The 18,758-nt window shown below is 39.6% G+C and overlaps 1 protein-coding gene across 1 annotated transcript in view; it reads left to right on the forward strand.

The window, feature by feature from the left end:
- tbc1d32 (TBC1 domain family, member 32) overlaps nucleotides 1–17,940 on the forward strand; it is a 62,759-nt gene extending 44,819 nt beyond the window's left edge. The window contains exons 28-33 of the mRNA XM_070849449.1: nucleotides 726–795; nucleotides 2,852–2,967; nucleotides 5,973–6,127; nucleotides 7,693–7,833; nucleotides 13,529–13,717; nucleotides 17,783–17,940. Of these exons, the coding sequence (XP_070705550.1) occupies nucleotides 726–795; nucleotides 2,852–2,967; nucleotides 5,973–6,127; nucleotides 7,693–7,833; nucleotides 13,529–13,717; nucleotides 17,783–17,902 (791 nt within the window). The 3' untranslated portion in view covers nucleotides 17,903–17,940. The remainder of the gene's footprint in view (nucleotides 1–725; nucleotides 796–2,851; nucleotides 2,968–5,972; nucleotides 6,128–7,692; nucleotides 7,834–13,528; nucleotides 13,718–17,782) is intronic.
- The last annotated feature ends 818 nt before the right edge of the window (nucleotides 17,941–18,758 follow it).

Below are 18,758 nucleotides of genomic sequence, written 5' to 3' on the forward strand. Positions count from 1 at the left end.
CTTCCAAAACAAAATATCAGTCTCCCCCAAGTTATTGCTTCATTCATCATTCCCTAAACACAATTACAACTGTAACTCCAAAAACTAATATATTTTTATGATTCTGTACACTTTAATGGGGCTAAGTAAGAGCCCATGAGAGCAGCTGGTGAGACTGATAGCTAAACAATCACCACAAAGCTGTGGCATGTGGATCTTAAGCTTCTTAAACAGTATTTCCAGCTGCTATCTCGCTGTATGTCCCAACTCCTTTGAAAAAGATAAAGTCCTGAGATACAGACCCTGGTCACAAGGCTCAAAATTTCATGCTGTATCTTTTCTTTTTTTCCAAAACTCCATCGCACTCCTAAAATTATGACTTTTGACTCCGCTGGTCTAAACCATCAAAATGCTGCTGTGAAATTACCCATGGCTGACTGTTAGTGAAATTACCCAAGTCACCTTGATACAGCACTATCTCGCAGACACCACAATTAAATGCCATATAACTGCTGTAAAACTGCCAACTACAAAATTACCTAGACACAGCCTCACATTTGTAGTGCCTTGAAAGTAGCAAGTCATGATATTTTGTCATGTTTTTCTATTCTCCACAGTCGTAATGCACCCTGTTAGTGATATCAAGGGAGTATTTTTCTCCAAAAACCTCCAGCCAAATCCCCTCTCTGGGTACTGCCTTGCGGTGGTAATAACCACCTCTCCTCTTTAATCTCCTTGTTTTACAGCAGAAGAGAAGAGTGTGAAGAGTGGTGTATTATCATCTGTGGAACAGCTGGGAATCAAAACCTGTGTCAGGTATGTAAAATGACGTGTTTTTCTACAGCTCATAAACTCTCATTCAATCAGACAGTCTTCTTATAGCAGGAACCTGAGCAGGAGAACCTGTTATGTACAAGTTTTATACTCAAGTCTGATACTGCCAGCTTAATTTTTGCTGCAAGAATATCCCTTAAACATCTGAGATCTGCTACAAAAATAAAACAAACAAAGAAAACTAGTGCTTCTTTTAATAGATACTGAACCAAATGTTAAACATCTGGGGTCAAATTATAAACTGTGTATTCACAGAAGCAGAGATAAGCATACACACACTTTTGTCGTATTGATAAAGCCGTGCATATGCATGATTTATAAACTACTACCACTGTGAAATTGTGTGCACTGATGTCTACTTCCATAATTAAACACAGATGAATGTAGACAATCAGTTGCTTGCATATGAATGCCTCCATCCTCTCCACCAGTCTCCTAATGAAGACTTAGTCTACAGCCACAGAAGTGGCTCTCTGAGAGGCTGTCCTTACAAATTAAAACTTACAATTCTTTTACTATATTATATGCTACTATTAATTGAAGTGCTTTAACTGTCGGCTGTAAGTTATTTAAAAACCTCACTTGAAATTCAGTAACCCCGTCCCATTTTTAGTTTTAATTTAAGTGTGTGTGATAAAGCCACAGCGATGCTCCAACATGACCCTATATTTAAACCATCCCTAAAACATCCACTACAGTTCATTTCATTTGGCTCATGAACTTACAGCAAGCAATTTCACCATGATATCAGAGCTCACCTGAGCGCTTACTCCCCCACACAGTTTATTAGATTCAGTCTTCCACCTTATTTTCCCATTTCCATATCACACTGAGCTCAGTCTATAAAAATGCCTGTAAGCACATGTTTGAGCATATTGACGGCATATTCTGTTTTTATAAATACTAATTTGTGTGTGTGAAATGGTGTAATCATGTTTTTGAGCGTGCATATGCGTCTGGCCCCTGAAGAGGAAAGAGGCTCTTTCCTGAGTTGCAAATGGGCAGGAACAATGAAAAAAGGGAGAAGGCCATTGTTGAAGTAGGGGAGAACAGTTCATCCGGACAGACACGAGATTATTGGAGTACAACAACAAGAGATGTGAGCTTTTTCTACGTTTGGCCGCTTGATCAACTGAATGTCACAGCCTGACGACCTGAAAGCCCAGAGGAGATGCTCTGTCCCCACCATTCAGTGGTTGTAGAAGGAATTAGAAAAACTTACTTCCAATTACTCAGAGGAATGATATTATTCTCTCCTGCTCCTACCGTACAGTAGTATTAAAACTCTACACTTGTTTAACGTGTATGTAAGGGTTCTCCTGCTGTTCTGTTTTCACTCTAGTGATGCTGCTGTGCATAATACTTGGTCTGTTCTTTATTTTCCCATAAGTAGGCCCTTTGACTTGTGCTACTGTTCTCACACCACTCATTTCTCTCTATAACGACACCCCACTGCTACATTACATAGCACATATAACTCTTTGGCCGACACCTCGCCTGAGGGGTGAATTTGAGTTGAAAAGTTTCAGAGCATGCTCAGGATGCACTGAGTGCCATGTTCGTATTTTTGGTATCAACAGAACACAGTGTGTGAGTGTGACCCAATTGTAATTAATCCTTGTGTGTCAGACTTGCTGAGTTAAATCTGACCACTGGTTGAATTGAATTTGATGAGTACTTCCGTGTATTTGCACAAGACCTCAGTAAATTCTTTGTCTCTGTTATTATATCTCGCTGTGTTGCGACTTTCATTTGAGCGTGAGAAGGGGATTATTGGACTTTTTGTAATAGCTTTAAGAAATGAAAATTTATAAGTACAATTTCAAAGACCTCCTATGATATTTAATTTCTTTAGGCACAGTAAAAAAAAAAAAGCCAATGTAGTTTAATTGTACACAGCTATGCTTGTGATTAAATGAATTGAATAAATCTGCCTGATGGCCCAAATGTTCACTGTAGCTGGGGGACAGATAACCCCATTGTGCATTGAGGTGCACATTGGGATCTACATTCTTTCTGTTTTGTATTTTATCCACAGGTACGGCAGTTACCTCAAGCTGCTGAAAGATGATGCTGTAGGCAACCTGACGCTGCTAATGAAGCATCTGAAGATTTTCTTGTCCACGCAGAGAGTTAAATCTGCCTCAGAGCTCAGTATCCTTACAGAATCCACATCTTCACTAATGAAGAGTTGGTGGATCATGACTATAAAATTATTCACTCCCGCTGATATTTTGCATATTTGCGTGGGTTACATCGTGTGTTCAAATATGATAATATGGGATCTCTGTTCAAAATTGTTGATAGGGAACTTTCATAACCTCTAGTCCATGCATTAAAACATTTAATAAGTTGTCGGTAAAGTGATTTCAACAAACTACTTACTACTAATATCGCTTTAAAAGTGAACCTCTTGACATAACCAAAAAATTGTATTGTACTTCTATTGCACTACTACTCTTTACTACTTCTATTGCACTACTCTTGAAAATGTTCCAACATTCAGGGAAATTTAATAGGTGGGTAAGCAAAACGTGCATTTTTTTTTTTTCAATATTAATAGATTTAAGAGATTTATGACCATTAAAGGTATAGCTTAGATCACCTCTGAGATTTGTCAATAAAGTTTAATCCAATTTATCCAACTTATGTACCTTGCTATGCAAAGTAAAAAATACTTTAAATCCCATAAAAAGCTAAAATTGCTACAAAAATGAACATAGAAATGTGTAAATCAATACACAATAAAAAATAATGCAAAGATTGAGAGAATGCTAAGAGTGTGCAAAGCTGTCATCAAAGCAAAAGGTGACTACTACTACAAAGCAGAATCCAATAAAAAATAAAGGAAAACCATTGAATTAAAGGGTGTGTCCAAACTTTTGACTGGTACTGTATGTTGACACATACCTCAATTTTATTGTAATTTTATACACAATATCTTTGGCCCCCATTTGACTCTGTCACTCCATTTAACAGAACACAGTGTTTATGTGTGTGCAGTGGCAGCAGGGTTAGGTTGATAACTTCACCACTCTCACTCAGAGGCAGACAGGGAGAGACTGATAGTGTCCTTCTCTGTCTGATCGACACAATACAGACTATCTTACTCCATCTGTGTCTCAGTGAACCGTTCAGCCTTCTTTTGTCCCAAATAGCAACTGATAGGCCTTTTATCTCTTTGAAAAAAAGTTTCTTTTGCATGTGCACAATTGAACATGAAAACAGTGAGTAGAGATAAAGAGTCTTCACAAATATAAAAGCGACATTTTGCCTTGTAATACTGAGTCCAGAGTGACATTTGCGCTAATATGAAAAAAGCTGGTTGTAGCGATCTTTTATGCTGAGCAATTAAATGATAGTTTAGCTGTATGCTAATGTACTTCAGTGTTTCTGTTACTAAAATGTGTGTGTTATGCCTATGGGCATAGTGGTAATATTCATAAAGCCTCACCAGGTACAAACTGTAGTGCACAGAACACAATGTGATGATGGAAAAAAACAGTTTAGTTGCTACAAACAGATGAGGCTTGTTAGTCAGTTTCAAATAGCATGTAGTGATATGTATCTGGGTAGTGTGTTGTGACGTGGTAACTAGGGCTGGATCCAACGCTTATTTTTGTTACTGATTAATCTGACGATAATTTTTCTTGATTAATCAAGTGAAACTAGAGCCCAAGTTGACCTCATCAGATGTCTTTTGTGTCGTTTGTCTGACAAATAGTTCAGAATTCAAACATATTCAATGTATTATAATACAAGAACAAGAAAAGCAGCACATTTTCACATTTCAGAACCTTTAAGAAATGTCTGGAATTTTTGCTTGACTAAGGGCTCGATTATCAAACTAGTTTCTGATTAGTTTTTATGTCAGACGACCAATCAATGAATTGACTAATCGTTCTCTACAGCTCTTACTGATACCTGGATCATTTCTGAGCCTGAGAAGCATATTTTACTTTCCATTACACAATAACTGGGAAATGTCTCAAGGGCTTATTGCTTATTAAATCTCTCTGTGGACATTTTACCTAAACAATAGTTCAAAGTTTACATCCTTTAAAAGCAGCAACTCAGCAGAAAGACATAAATAGTCAATAGCCCGAGGTTGATTTCTGGAGACAAGGCAGGCTGGTTGTCGCTCCAAACTAATCGCTCCACAGTTCTCCTGGAACAGTACATACAATAACTGCATATCAGTGCAGTTACGTGCTGCCAGCAGGATCTGAGAGAAATGATCAAATATCTAAATGAAAGCGAACTTATAGACTAAGTGCTCCAGAGCCTCAGTAAACCACAAGAGATGTACTTGGTGAGAGAAGCTTTAAGTGAGAAACCTTGGAGTCTGATTGTGTTGTGACCCTGGGGTTTTGAATCATGTTTGTTTTTATTCTTGTCATTGCTGGTGGAATGTTGTGTTCACAATGCAGAGCTGCCACCAGGGAAATATTGTGGTAAATGAATCATATTTCTTACAGTATTCTCACTTAGTCTTCATAACCCAAAATCAAAAAAATATTCATGCTCCTATTTTCCACTAACAATGCTGCTAGATCTAGACAGAATGATACAGCTGACAGAATTGGATCCTGGCAGTTTTCTGCTATGAGATAATGGTCTGTTGTATTAGAGTTAATTGACTGTTAAAGCATTGCTCGCTCTGAGGTGTTGATGTCAGTTGACAATAAAGTGGTATTAGCTTCATGCTTTATTCGACGCAACATAAGGACTTTCTTCTGACAACTAAACAGGGTCTTTACAGATTCTTTATAATATAAACAAAACCAATGAATTCCAGCTTTGAGACCTAATATTTGTAACTAATTATGCCGTTTGAATCAGCACCACCTGCTGTTGCAATTCAAATTACTCTGATTTTCTATGCCACAGTGATGCACAGCTCTGTAGATCATTAATTAGTAATAAAACACAGAGGCTGTTACTTAATTCAGACTTGTTTTTACATGCAAAGTGATACTTTCTGTTGATTCTACTTTACTCTTGATTCCATAAGTCACTTTTCCTGTTATTGCCAATAATATCGCATTTATGTTGCAGAACTAATCTACGGTGCTGTGTTTTTTCAGCATTGCTTGCCTGAGACATTTTTCTATGAACATTTTCCACCAGTCCTTTGGCTCTTTAACTCTGCCCCCCAGTCACCCAGCTGGATGGTTATCCAGGCCACGACTGGCTGGCCTCCACAGTGTTCCTCATCATGGCTGGAGACACGGAACGCTCTCTAAGTTTGTTACTGAAACTCTCCTCTCTGCTTACCTCTGCATTCATCTGGCCGGCTAGAATACATGCCTCTGTGAGTATAACACCATGCGAATACAACTACGGTACAGTGTATTCCAAAGTACAATGTATTGTTGCCGGCATGGTTTGTGGTATTCGCCTTTTTTTTGGACAAACTCACCACATGCTGCTGCTGTGGAGACAGTTCCCAACAGGAAGTTGGGCTGACTAATCAGCTTGTTAGATGCTGCACAGTGCTTTGAGATCTAGGAGGTGAGCATAAAGTATTAACTGCTCAGTGAACCTTTGCAACCAACAGTTAACCATAACACCCTTGAGTAGATTTGCGCAGACATTTGCATGCATCTTTTTAGAAGTAAAATTCCACCTTCCACCTTTACAGCCCCACTTTTTCACGTAGGCTGACAAGGTGAAGATCAAAAACCTTTGGCTGAGTGGATGAAATGAATGATTGCATGGATATATTCCCACAGACCCTCTCACAAAGTACATGGAAAAAATGTAAATGCAGTTACTGTAGGGAATATGATTAAAGCACGATGTGATCTGATCATGTACAATACGTTCCTCTAGTGTTGTGGCGGCGTTATCGTCCGCTGTATTCATCAAACCCACAGTGTAGGTATCTACCAAAGGACTCCTGTTAACCCATTATGTGAAGTAAAACTCTAATATAAGAGTGTACGTCTCTCACATCACATACATGTGTGAAATGCAGCTTCCAGTGTTGACAGCTTTGACGTCTGCGTCTGTCTTGTCCTCATTTAATCCCCACTTTTTTCATACACAGCGCACAACCAATCACAACAATGCTACGGCAAAGAAATCATGAATAAAAGATGACGGTGAATTCTAACAACATTCTTCACACAATGATTTTCAGTTTGACTTTACATCTTCATTTTTCAACGTGGTGAAAAACAAACCTAATGGTGATGGTGTTTACTGAACTGAAAAAAAGGAAAGGTAAGAGCACCAGCAGGATGATGACTAATTAAATAAATGACAAAAACGGGGAGAAATAAGAGTAAAATGAATAGTTCAAGTTAGGGGGGAGATGACCAAAATTAGTTCTAGTTTGAATCATTTTAAATAGCAGGGGAGAACTGCTGTGCTGAGATTAAGCTTTGCTATCATTATACCAACCTGTCATCTTGTTGTCTCTCGTTATAAGTCAAGTGCGGCCCGATTGACTCAGTGGAACGTGTGCTCCATGCTCGCAGTGTGCTTGATGCAGCAGTTAGCCTCTAACTACACAACACGGTCGATTTTGTCAATATCAAGGAAAACAGAAAGGGCACAGATAATTAAGAGGCAGCAGCAAATTTAGGAGGAAAAGACGGGGATGAAAACACACTGTTACACACACACACACACACACACACCTGTTCGTGAACACAAAGCAGCATTCTGTTTCTATCTCCATCACTCAACATAAAAACTGTGCAAGTATGCAACACTGGTTTTATCTCTGTATCAGCAATGACTACAAAACATTGATGTTATTTTTTGTTTTTCTATCCAGTATAGTGAGCAAATTGGACATCATTCACACAAATCTAAAAACTCTCTGAGACCAAGAGAGCTAAGAAAAGGTTTGTTTGTCTGTCGCGACAGGTTCACGTTCCTGTGCAAGTAGCTGAATCGGGAATCCCTCCTGTTTACTGGTGTACAGCTCACTATGTGGAGATGCTGCTCAAAGCTGAAGTTCCTCTAGTCCACTCCGCCTTCAGGATGTCTGGTTTCACCCCGTCTCAGGTATGTTCTTTAGAGAAGTTTACGACGACAGATATATTGTGTATGCCATGCTTTGCATTGCAGAGTTAACCACTGCTGACACACGGTAATCCATTTAGATGTAGAGGAATTTTATTCACCTTCAGTAACTTTTAATTGGGGCCAGCAGAGGCGTTTCAATTCTGTAACAGCCTGAACCAAAGTTGAGTCAGGTTTTGCACTAACATTATAAACGGACAGTTAAAACTACTACAGGAACTGCTTTCACAATAGACGTGATATGCAACATCTGGAGAGAAACCAAGCGTAGGCTTTAATCACTCCATCAAGATTTGTGTCAGTGAAATGGTTAAACTTGGCTGTTCACTAAGGAACTTCTGTTCATGAGGAACTGTGCTGCTAAACCAAATTGCACTGTTCCACACTGAATCAACTGTAGCCATCGTGTGAATTCACAGAAACACTCACAGAAAGTTAAAAAGACTTGCAGACCTTTGAAGAGTTTCTGCTACATACTGCAGAAAATTAATTTCAAATATTTAATCATTACTTTTCTATCTTTGCATTATAATTTTTCTCTTGGATCAATAGAGGACAGCCATGACTATGACTACTAAAAGGGATGAATTTAGATAAATTAATTCAAAGTACACTGCGTAGACATTTCATCACCAACAACACTAAAGGAGTCAGCAGCACATTTTGTTTTGTCGTTGTTGCATAGAAGTATTTCATAAATGATGTCAGTAACAGACCCAAAAACTTTGTTTAAAGCCTTTATAGCCACACTTTGGTCTTTTTCTTTAACATAGCGGTTGAAAAGGTTGATTCTTTCGGCACACTTGGTTCTCTCACAAACAACGCGGTAGAGAAAAAGGTTTCTCACCTTGAATCCTCTTATGTTTGATCCTGTCTTCAGCGTGTCTGCAGTAGACAGTTGAGGCTCCCATAATGTACGGCAGCAGCGGTGCTTATAAGACTTGCCACATTTGCATCAAAGATCTGAACTCGCCGTCTAGAGGGTGGAATAATACGTTAAGGCTCAGCTCATCGCTTTGCTCTTCAAGGCGATAAGGGGGCACCTGTTTGTCAGTCAGAAATGGAAATATCTACTCCAATAATATCTACTTGAGCTTTGAAAGCCTGACATAGAGACAGTGGCAAATGAAGCATTATACATCTCCGACATTCATACAGTAGAGGTTGTGCACCAACGTGTGTGTGGATGCAGGCCTTTGTAAAAATCCATCTGCAAAACGTTTAGGCATTTGAAACAGTCCTCAAGTTCCTTGAGATTAGAAGTGTATATGACAGGAAGAGACTTTACTTTGGCGCTGCGGAAGGTGAAGGGTGAAGAACATGGATTATGGGAAGAAACATGAGGTGTGTGTTTTGTATTTAGGACACAATAACCAATGTGTGTCATCAGGCACTATAACACGATGGTAACAACCCCCCCTTTTACTGTTTAAACTTAGTTTTCATCCAGGAAGTTGTACTGAAAATGTACTTACTGTGTGAGTTTAGGGCTGCAGCAAACCAAATTATTTCTTATTATAATCTGCTAATTATTTTCACAATGAATCCATCCATTGTTTAGTCTATGAGATGTCAGAGAATAGTAAGAATACGCCCATCAAAGTTTATCAAAGTCCATGGTGATGTCTCCATTTGTCTTCAATTGTTTTGTCCAACCAACAGTCCAAAAGCAAAAGATAATCGGTTCACAATGATAGAAAAAGCTGCTAGTTGGTGCTGGGCAGGTAGAGCTGCTATATGCTGCTGCTTAATGTCTGTATACTTGGAATAAAAAAACTCAGTGACAATAGTGACGTTTTCTGATAATATCACGATAAGATCAAAGTGAAAATTGAAAGTGAACAACAACATGGAGTTATCAGTCAGACCTACTACACAACATTCAGTTTTTCACACGCACAGCCAGATTGTGATATCTCTACGAGCCCGCCAATGTGACCTGACCTGCTTAGATTAATAACAGCTCTAAATAACTGCCTGTTTACGGCTGAAGGGAAAGTAAGTAAAGAAAACTGCGAGAATACAGTCACACTTACCTTTGCCCCCAGAGTGTTAGCTCACAGGAACACCAACAGCACAAAGAAGAATAGGTGCTCTTGGAAGGACCTTGAAGGGATTTATAGTCACAGAAATTACTGTATGTGTACTTGTTTTTGCCTGAGGGTTTAAAACAAAGGGCAGCACAGATGCAGCTATTCCTTGGTTTTATTATAACACACAAATTAGGATGTCAGTATTTTCATCATAGTATATAGTGTAGCCGAGGAGGAGGTGATAATAATGTGTTTATGGAGAGTAAGTGGAGCATGTTTGTAAGCTCGAGCAGGTTTGTGTCATTAGTGAACTCAGCAGCTAATTATTGGCATGCAAATGAGTTAAAACGCAGCATGTGTGCTGTTTGCTGTCTGTTGAATGTTTGGAAAGACTGGGTAAACAGGTGTGAAGCTCTGTCAGGCTGAAATCTACAGATTGCAGTCACATCATCAAAAGTGAGGATTCAACCAACCATGACACATTTAGAACATGTTGCTGTTGTGGAGGGACACGAGGCTGACTTTTTTGGCTTTTAATGAAATATTTCAACAACTATTCGATGAATTGCCATGGAATTCCCATCAGCCTCAGCTGTATTCTGTTTATTGCTAATTAGCAAATGTCATATTAGCTACCATGCTGATATTAGCGTGTAGTTCAAAACCCTGCTGTGCTTAAGTACAGCCTAAGAGAGCTGCCAGCGTGCCTGTATATGTCTGGCTTCTTCTTGTTTGCCTCACGTCTACCTTTAATGAAAATGCTGTTTGGAGCATTATTCAGCAACCCACCCCTATGATTGTTTGGCAGTGCTGCTGGTCCTGCCTGCTTCATTTCTTTCTGCTGTGAGACAACTCTTGCTTAAATGGTGGAATTGCATCACATTAAAACAATGGTGAAAGAGTTTCATGTTTTAAACAACAAAGGCAAAATGCACCTTAACATTTGATCATTCTTGTCTTGCAAAATATCCCTCTTTAAAATGTCTTGAATTACAATAGGTCTACCTTTTGAACTTTTAAGTGTTCACAAAAGTGAAATTGTGGTCACAGAGAGTAGATATATGCATCAGCTCTAAATATGAGTGCTGTCTTGATTTGAATCCCTTCTTTGGGCTCAGTAGGTGAATAGATACTTTTGCTTTAGATACTTTGTGTTCTTCTCACTGGGAACAGGTGGGAACGCCTTGTTGGTTGAGCTGCTGCATTAATATCACATATCTCAACTCAGTCATCAGCTGGAGAAATAAACATTAGCATGCACGCTTGTCTCTTTGTCCCCTAATCCCACCTCAATATTCAAGACTGCTGTGAGTTATCATTTTTCTCTCTCAAAGTAAACATGTTTCCAGAAAGATTCATTTAGTAAAGATTATAAAGCAGAACAGGGAAGAGCGTGATCGTACAGATATGTGACTCCAGGTAATTATATCGTGTTTCTACATGAACAGAGCTTCTTAAAAGCGCAGTATAAATGAGCCATGAACGGTTTTAGGTTCTCCGTTGAATATATGATTTAACCACCAAAACATATTGTTGCATACATTTCACCTTTAGGCCAATATCAGCCTAAACACTGGGCCTCAAGCAAGAACCACTCGTCCGCACAGATTTGTTGTCAAGTGGGACGTATGAGTGATTTAAGAGAATTTGTGGCCAATTTTCTCCTACTTAGAAATTCTAGTCAGTTCAGACATGTCGTATGAGCCATGCCCAGACAGAAAAGAGTCCAGCCACCGCTCTGATGACACGTCATTAGATGATTCATGATATCTAATTTTTTTTTTCCAGGTCCACTAATACCTTTACTTACAGTGCCAAATCTATTTTATTTTTGCCCGCTGATTTCTGGCAGCAGGACTTGAGGACAGCAGCTCCATAGATTCTAGATCCTACATTTTTTGAGCTGCAGTTTGCTCTACAGACAGCAGTCCAACAGAGATACTTACAATACATCATGTACATCACCGTATATCTCCTACTCTGTTGCCTTGAATCATAGGAGGAAAAAAGCCAATAGCAAGTGGCCCTACATAACAATTTTAGGGACGTTGATTAAAGGATTAAGAATCAAGCGCCACATTTTAGGATAAGAACACAAAAAGAGACCATCTATCAAAATTATGATTAATTTTCCTATTTGCAATTTCCTGGAGACCTTGGCTTAACATACCACAGCAATGTACTGTAGAAATTCTTTATCTCCTTTCTGACAGATTCTTGAGAAGTACAAGAGCCATTTTAAGGTTCTGCTGAAGTGACGTAATACCTCTACAATCAACCTCCACCTTTTACTCGTGAACTTTTAGCCATGAAGCCTGCAGACAAGATGTTCTGCTCATTCCTGGGTCAAAAACAAGCTGTGACTAAGCTTTTGCCATTGTGGTCCCCAGGTTCTGGGATGAATCTCCAATGACCTCAGCAGCATGTAGTGTTTTAAATGAAGTCTAAACACCTATTGATGCCTCTGTTAGTCTGCTGGGTTAAGTCTTATTATTGACTTCTAAAACACTTAAATTGGGAAGATACGATTCAAATGAACTTCACTTCATTTTTCTCATTTGCACTGCCGTGTTTTCTAAATACAGCAGATACTTTTTATTCTTTGTTGGCTTGTAATTTAATTCTCTAATTGCTATGTATAAGTGTAATTATTAATAATGATGCAATTTGGTGGCGTACAGATTTAAGAAAATGTGAAAACCAACTGTGAGTTCATAAACATGAGTTAGATGTAAAGGGAAAACTTACATGGAACTGTGTCAGGGAAGTACCTCACTCCAAACTCAGACCAGTGTAGGAAATTAGCCCCGTCCGCCAGCCAAATGCTGATGAAATATGAAAGTGGCTTATAGATTTCAGACACAACATAATGATATACTGTTGGGGGACTGCTGTGTTTGAACATTTATCTGTCAGTGGCTGGTAGATGTTCACATTTCTAAGAAAACAGAAAGCTCCCGCACACTGACCTTTTACTCGCAGTAAACATTATTAGAAATACAATGTTTGCCTGGAAAAGCTGAGAAACAGAGAACATTCCAGACAGATAAAGCCAACACCTCCTCAGGTGAGGCCAGTCAGGGACCATGAGCCGTCAGACAGTCAGTCACATTAGAGAGTGGATCTCAACATGAAAACCTGACATTCCATAAACTACAATGGGCCACAACTACATTTCATGATGACAATAATATCAAAGTGATGGTAGATCTCAGGGTAACATTATCATACTTTCACCGTTAAGGCTATGGAAGACGGTGTGCGTGAGACTTTAAACTTCAGATGTTCACATGTCAAACACTGACTGATCCCAGACTGACTCAGCAGACAGTTACTTTTAATTCTGTAGAATATACGTTATTTTCCTTTAATACCTATGAAGATTGAGGGGAGATTCTTTTTCATAGCGACATATTTAAACTATTATAGGGAGAGGAATAATTGGCTGAAACATGAACCATTATTTGTTAAAAGCAACAAGTAGATTACAGTATAATCAGGTTCTTCATCTCTTTCACTTGTATTCAATTTGAACTACTGACACCTGGTCACACAGTAAAATGTCATATTCTGTCAAAGGTGTTTTGTCTGTAATTCAACAGCAACATAATCCAGGAAATCAAGTTGTGTCTTTCTTACCACAGATGTGCCTCCACTGGTTGACTCAGTGTTTCTGGAACTATCTGGACTGGACAGAAATCTGCCACTACGTTTCCACCTGCGTGGTGATGGGTCCTGACTACCAGGTTTACATGTGTGTGGCCATATTCAAGCATCTGCAGCCGGACATCCTGCAGCGCACGCAGTCCCAGGAACTGCAGGTCTTCCTCAAGGTGAGATGGAGGACTACAATTCATCTTATAGGCCGATCAGCCGCCTCCTGCATTGTCCACCTTTCCTTTTCAATTCACCAATCGTACATGGTGAATAACAAATAAACCTTCCACAATGGTGTGCTTTGCTGGAAATGTACGGTGAAAAAGGAAGCCTGCTCTAAAAGTTAACATTTCACGTCGGGCTCGGTGAATATTGAATGAACGCAGAAATAACGAGTGGCTCCAAAGATTTCACTAAAGGTCTAAAGTCACGGTCTCTGAGATGTGTACTTCTGCTAATATCCAAAGCAACATTAAACACCAGCATTGTGAATGAGGCATGGCTTGACACAAGGCGCTCATCGTCATAACTCATTAAGCATTTCAATCCGTCTTGTCTCTGGCTGATAGCTCTGGTGTTAACATCGGCATGAGCCGCCGCTGACAGTTTTTGTGAATAAAAGATCAGTTATGAAGACTTTATCTGAGGAAGCTCTTCTAATGAGCTGTAGCATCAGATACTGCTGCAAGAGACAGCTCTGAGACCCGGTGTGTGTTTGTGTGCTTGTATGTTTTGTGTGTGTGTGTGTGTGTGTGTGTGTGTGTGTGTGTGTGTGTGTGTGTGTGCGTGTGTGTGAAAGAAACTTGCACAATCCTCGTCCTGGGCTGAACCGTTGAAAGTTTCAGACATGCTGGTTTGCATCTGACGGCCTTATCTCTCCTCTCCTCTTTCTCTCCCTCTCTGTGGGAACAATGTGAAGGAAGTATTTTACTCCGACAGATCTGGTATTAGAGGATTTTTTAAAAAACATTCACACGCACACACACACACACACACTCGCACCCCTCTACACTTACGCTGTCTCACTTGGGGCTATATCTATATTTCATCTGAATTAAAATTTGAAAAGGCAAATGACTTGTTAAACTCGTTCTGAGTTTGGCTGGAGCTCGGCTGCAGGGGAGCTAAAGTGGTGAGAAGAATAGTCGACGGGAAGAGACAGAGGTTATACGTCTGCCACTGACTCATACGCTACATGGGACCTTCCCACAGTGTCAGAGCTCACAGTCTCACCCAAAACAAAATGGATCAACTAAGTTAGACTTCCATTAAGTGGCACTTAATATATTTTCTTTTTGCTATCAATAAAACTTTTAATGCTAAACAATGTGTCTTCTGGGTAAATCCAGACTCATTTGTCATGTGAGGACAAGCTTAAAGAAAAACGTAGAGATCTACTGTAATTAATGCATTAATTAGCTTACCTAATGATCTCAGAAGTGCTAATGGTTAATATGTCTTGAGGATTATGTGGGACATTAAGCAGCTCATGTCACCTGTCCAGCGTGAACATTTTGAAGTGAACACTGCTCAACATCGGCTTGAAGTATAGTTTGTGTCAAACTCAAGGAAGTCGTCAGGCGCTAATTCCTACACACTCGTGTCTTTGCATCTTCCTTTTTTTTTTTTTTTATCCTCCTTAATTTCCCCCAGAAAAAAAGAACAGACCAAAAATACCCTCCCAAGTGATTTCCACTGCTTATCTCGAGTCTCCTTCACGGGTTTAACTGTGTCAGCAGCAGTTTCCCTGTGAGATAAATGAACCGCCTAAACAACTTTAGTTTTGATGATTCTTTAGGATTAATCTCTGTTAAAACTTGACCAAAATAAAGAATCTGACAAGTCGAAGTACCATTTACTTTTTATACTCACTGTAGTTGACTGCTAGTTTACAGGAGAGATATATACTGTATATATATATATATATATCATATACACCATCTGGCTGGGTGTAGAGGACTTTTACTCTACAAAATATGGATTTAATAGATTTTGAGTTATGTAGTTGGGCATTCTTACAGCAAACCTATGTTTTATTAACACCAGTATATCAAATAAGGCTATATTGTGACCTCTCACATAATACCATGTAATTACATGGAGATTCTTCTCCTATATAGTGTGTTTTACAGTGATGCATCGCTGCCTGGAATATTCACTGGAGCAGAATCCTCCATCAGACTGAAAACTCATTTCTTCCCGACGTGACTTACTCCCCTCTGAATGATCACCCCTATGTAGTCACTCTATTTGTTCCCTTTTAGATAATAACTATCGCTCCATTTGCTCTTAATCTATTTCTTTTCCCTGCACTTCATTCCTTTTGTGTTTTTTTTTTAAACGTACAATATCGCCTTATGAAAGGTGATATTGTAATATTAGAAATTCTGCTCTCACTGTTTTTGGTGATTATTATCCTTGGTGATCTAAGGCAGACGAATCAAAGGGGTGATGTGATGAATTCCAGGGTTGCAGATAAAGAAAAAAAAATTGGGTACACAAACTTTTCTAGTTTTATCTCTAAAATGACTCAGACAAAACAGTCCAAGCATGTAAAATCACCCTTTAATTCAGCTGCTCACAACTCGTAGACATCTGCGCTTTGACACGCGCTGATCAAAGGGAATGAAGCATCATTACACTGATTGCAACTCGCTCTGGAAGATGGTGCAAGCTAGTGATTCCAACCTTTTACTTTTTACACAGCACACGGCGCAGCCATGTTTACATGTTACCTGTCACATGAATTAGATTCAATTAAATTTGGTTCCCGTTAATGCAACAGAACTAAGAGTTTACAGCCATGCTAGCCGCTCTTTGAGGTTGTGTTAACTAAATCCAACCAGAGTTGAGGGGGGCACGACTGCCTGTACCACATATAATTGCAATCCAACCAATGTCTAGATATTTCAGTCTACATAGAAAATTTTAACCTCATTACAGCCCTAGAGGAAAAGTCAGGGGATCACCAAAGCTTCATCCTTTAGGAATTCTGAATAAAATTTAATGAACACCCATCCAGTAGTTGCTGAGATATTTAGACTAGTCACTAGTCAAGTGGCATCCTAACAGGCCGACAGTGCCATCCCTAGAGCTGTGCTGCTCCGCTCTAACAGGAAAGTCTAAGAAACATAAACATAATCTTATGTAAAAGTGAAATACTTCTGATTTTCCTCCTCTGGTGTAATGTTTGCATTTACGCTGAAAGCATTAAACTCTGTGTGAGGTCTCATTAGAAGGGAAAATAAATGAGTCTCCAACCTTAAATTGTGCTCACTGGATTCACTGTGTTCTCACTGCACCTGTCCTCGTCAGTGTTATTTACCTGCAAAAATAAAGCGGTAATGAGATTCTCCACATTCTTCACACGGTCTGAAAAGCGATGAAAGAAAATGAGCTTGTGCTGACAACATGCACAAGTCATTAAAGGGTAGTTTAGACTGACTTTGGCCTGGCCTGGACAATAATGGGGGAGAAATGATGGTGTTTTGCTGTGTGTTGCTGTTCTGCATGCGGTGCGTCATCTGTGTGCAGCATTAGACTTGGACTGCTAATTGCTGATGCCACTGGCAGCATAATGCACACCAGTTATTTTCTCTGTTGCATTGTTCGCAATGCCCATCAGCTTGGGTGTTGTCATGACAGATGCACACTTTAGCTCAGGCAGCAATTATGACAGCCGAAATTAAAATCCTGACTGAACAAATTAGCCAAATAAAAAGCTCTTTTGTCTGGTCCGATTCTTGTCTCCTAGACGGAGATCGCGGCACATTAACACGCGTCTTGTTATGTGTGTACCGGCATGGCGTAGATGCTAGTACTCATTAAGATATTGTTTTGCTTTTCCAACACTGAAACCTCATTACCTGAGCGCTAGGAAGGGATGTTGTGTACTGGCACCGGCGCAGCATTCGATTTGATTAATTTGATTTGCTGTGACTTTGAAATAGATTGAATGTAAAGTATTTTAATGAAAAGGTTATATTGAATTATTCACACTTCATCCCCTAACAAAGTGAATGATAATAAATAAAGTAAACCACCTTCTCCTTCAGTGAAAACATTATCAGGCTGTATACCCCAAGTTTTCATTTTTTGGTTGCAATAACCACGACTTAATGTCTTAAGACATCATTCAAACTGCCTTTCAATGTACACTTTTACACGTGGCAGCCCAGCTGTTTGCGGCTGGAACATTTTATGAACTACAACTCCGGTAATTCTTTTTTTTTTACCTGCAGGAGGAGCCAATCCAGAACTTCAAGGTCAGCAACTACCTGGAGTTCATGGAGGGACTAGAGCGCAGCTACAGAAACATCGTTCTCACCGACATGAAAACCATCCGTACCCCTGTGGACTGAGAGCGTGTTTCTGTGTTACACAAGTTCCAACAGAAGATTCAGTAAGTACTTGTATGCATCTCCTGGTGCAAAGCGAAGCTGCTCCTCACCACTTCCAACACAGCATTTCTCCCATAAGCCTCCACTGTGGACTGTGACTCAATGAACATGTGTGGGCACCATGTTTTGTTTTTTTTTTGCCGATCGAACCGTTTCGGTGAGCGTACACCCCGCAGATGGGGGATGTATCGTGGATGAGAGCCTTGCCATCAAAATGAAGATGCTTCAATTTGTGGTGACATTGGTGGAAAACACAATTGATTTGCACTGCGATGTCTCTAATGTACACGCACACAATGTGCTTCCGCTAAAGGTGACACGTTAAATTGCCTTCAAAGCACAAACAAGGAGGCCCGTGTTCTAACGTCTCATTGACTTATTGTCAGGTCTAGGCGTCTTATTGGCATCATATTGCAATACTACAGAAATCTGGTGAGAATGTAGCCCCACAACTGATACATGAATGAAATTAGAGGATAAGGAAGGCGATATTCTATATTTTTCTTATTGTCAACCAATCCCATAAAAGGCCGGCAAAAAACCCTCCATGAATTGATTCCACGAACAAGTATTTCCCTCGTGTCCAAAAGCCTGAGACATCTTCTTGTGCAAAAGAGTGCTGTTATTAAAAACACATCAGTGACCCTCACTGCTCCTTCATCACCATGAACAAGTACTATGTAGTTTATTTTAAGTCCATCCCACATACACCAAGTGCTGTTGTAAACCTTTCTTACATTCCTAACCCTTTTGAAAGATTTATGCTCTTGATAGGAGCAAATGGGCTCTAGGCCGAAAGACGACGTTTTGAAAGTCT

The sequence above is a fragment of the Pempheris klunzingeri genome, chromosome 18 (genome assembly GCF_042242105.1).
Source record: "Pempheris klunzingeri isolate RE-2024b chromosome 18, fPemKlu1.hap1, whole genome shotgun sequence".
NCBI lineage: Eukaryota > Metazoa > Chordata > Actinopteri > Acropomatiformes > Pempheridae > Pempheris > Pempheris klunzingeri.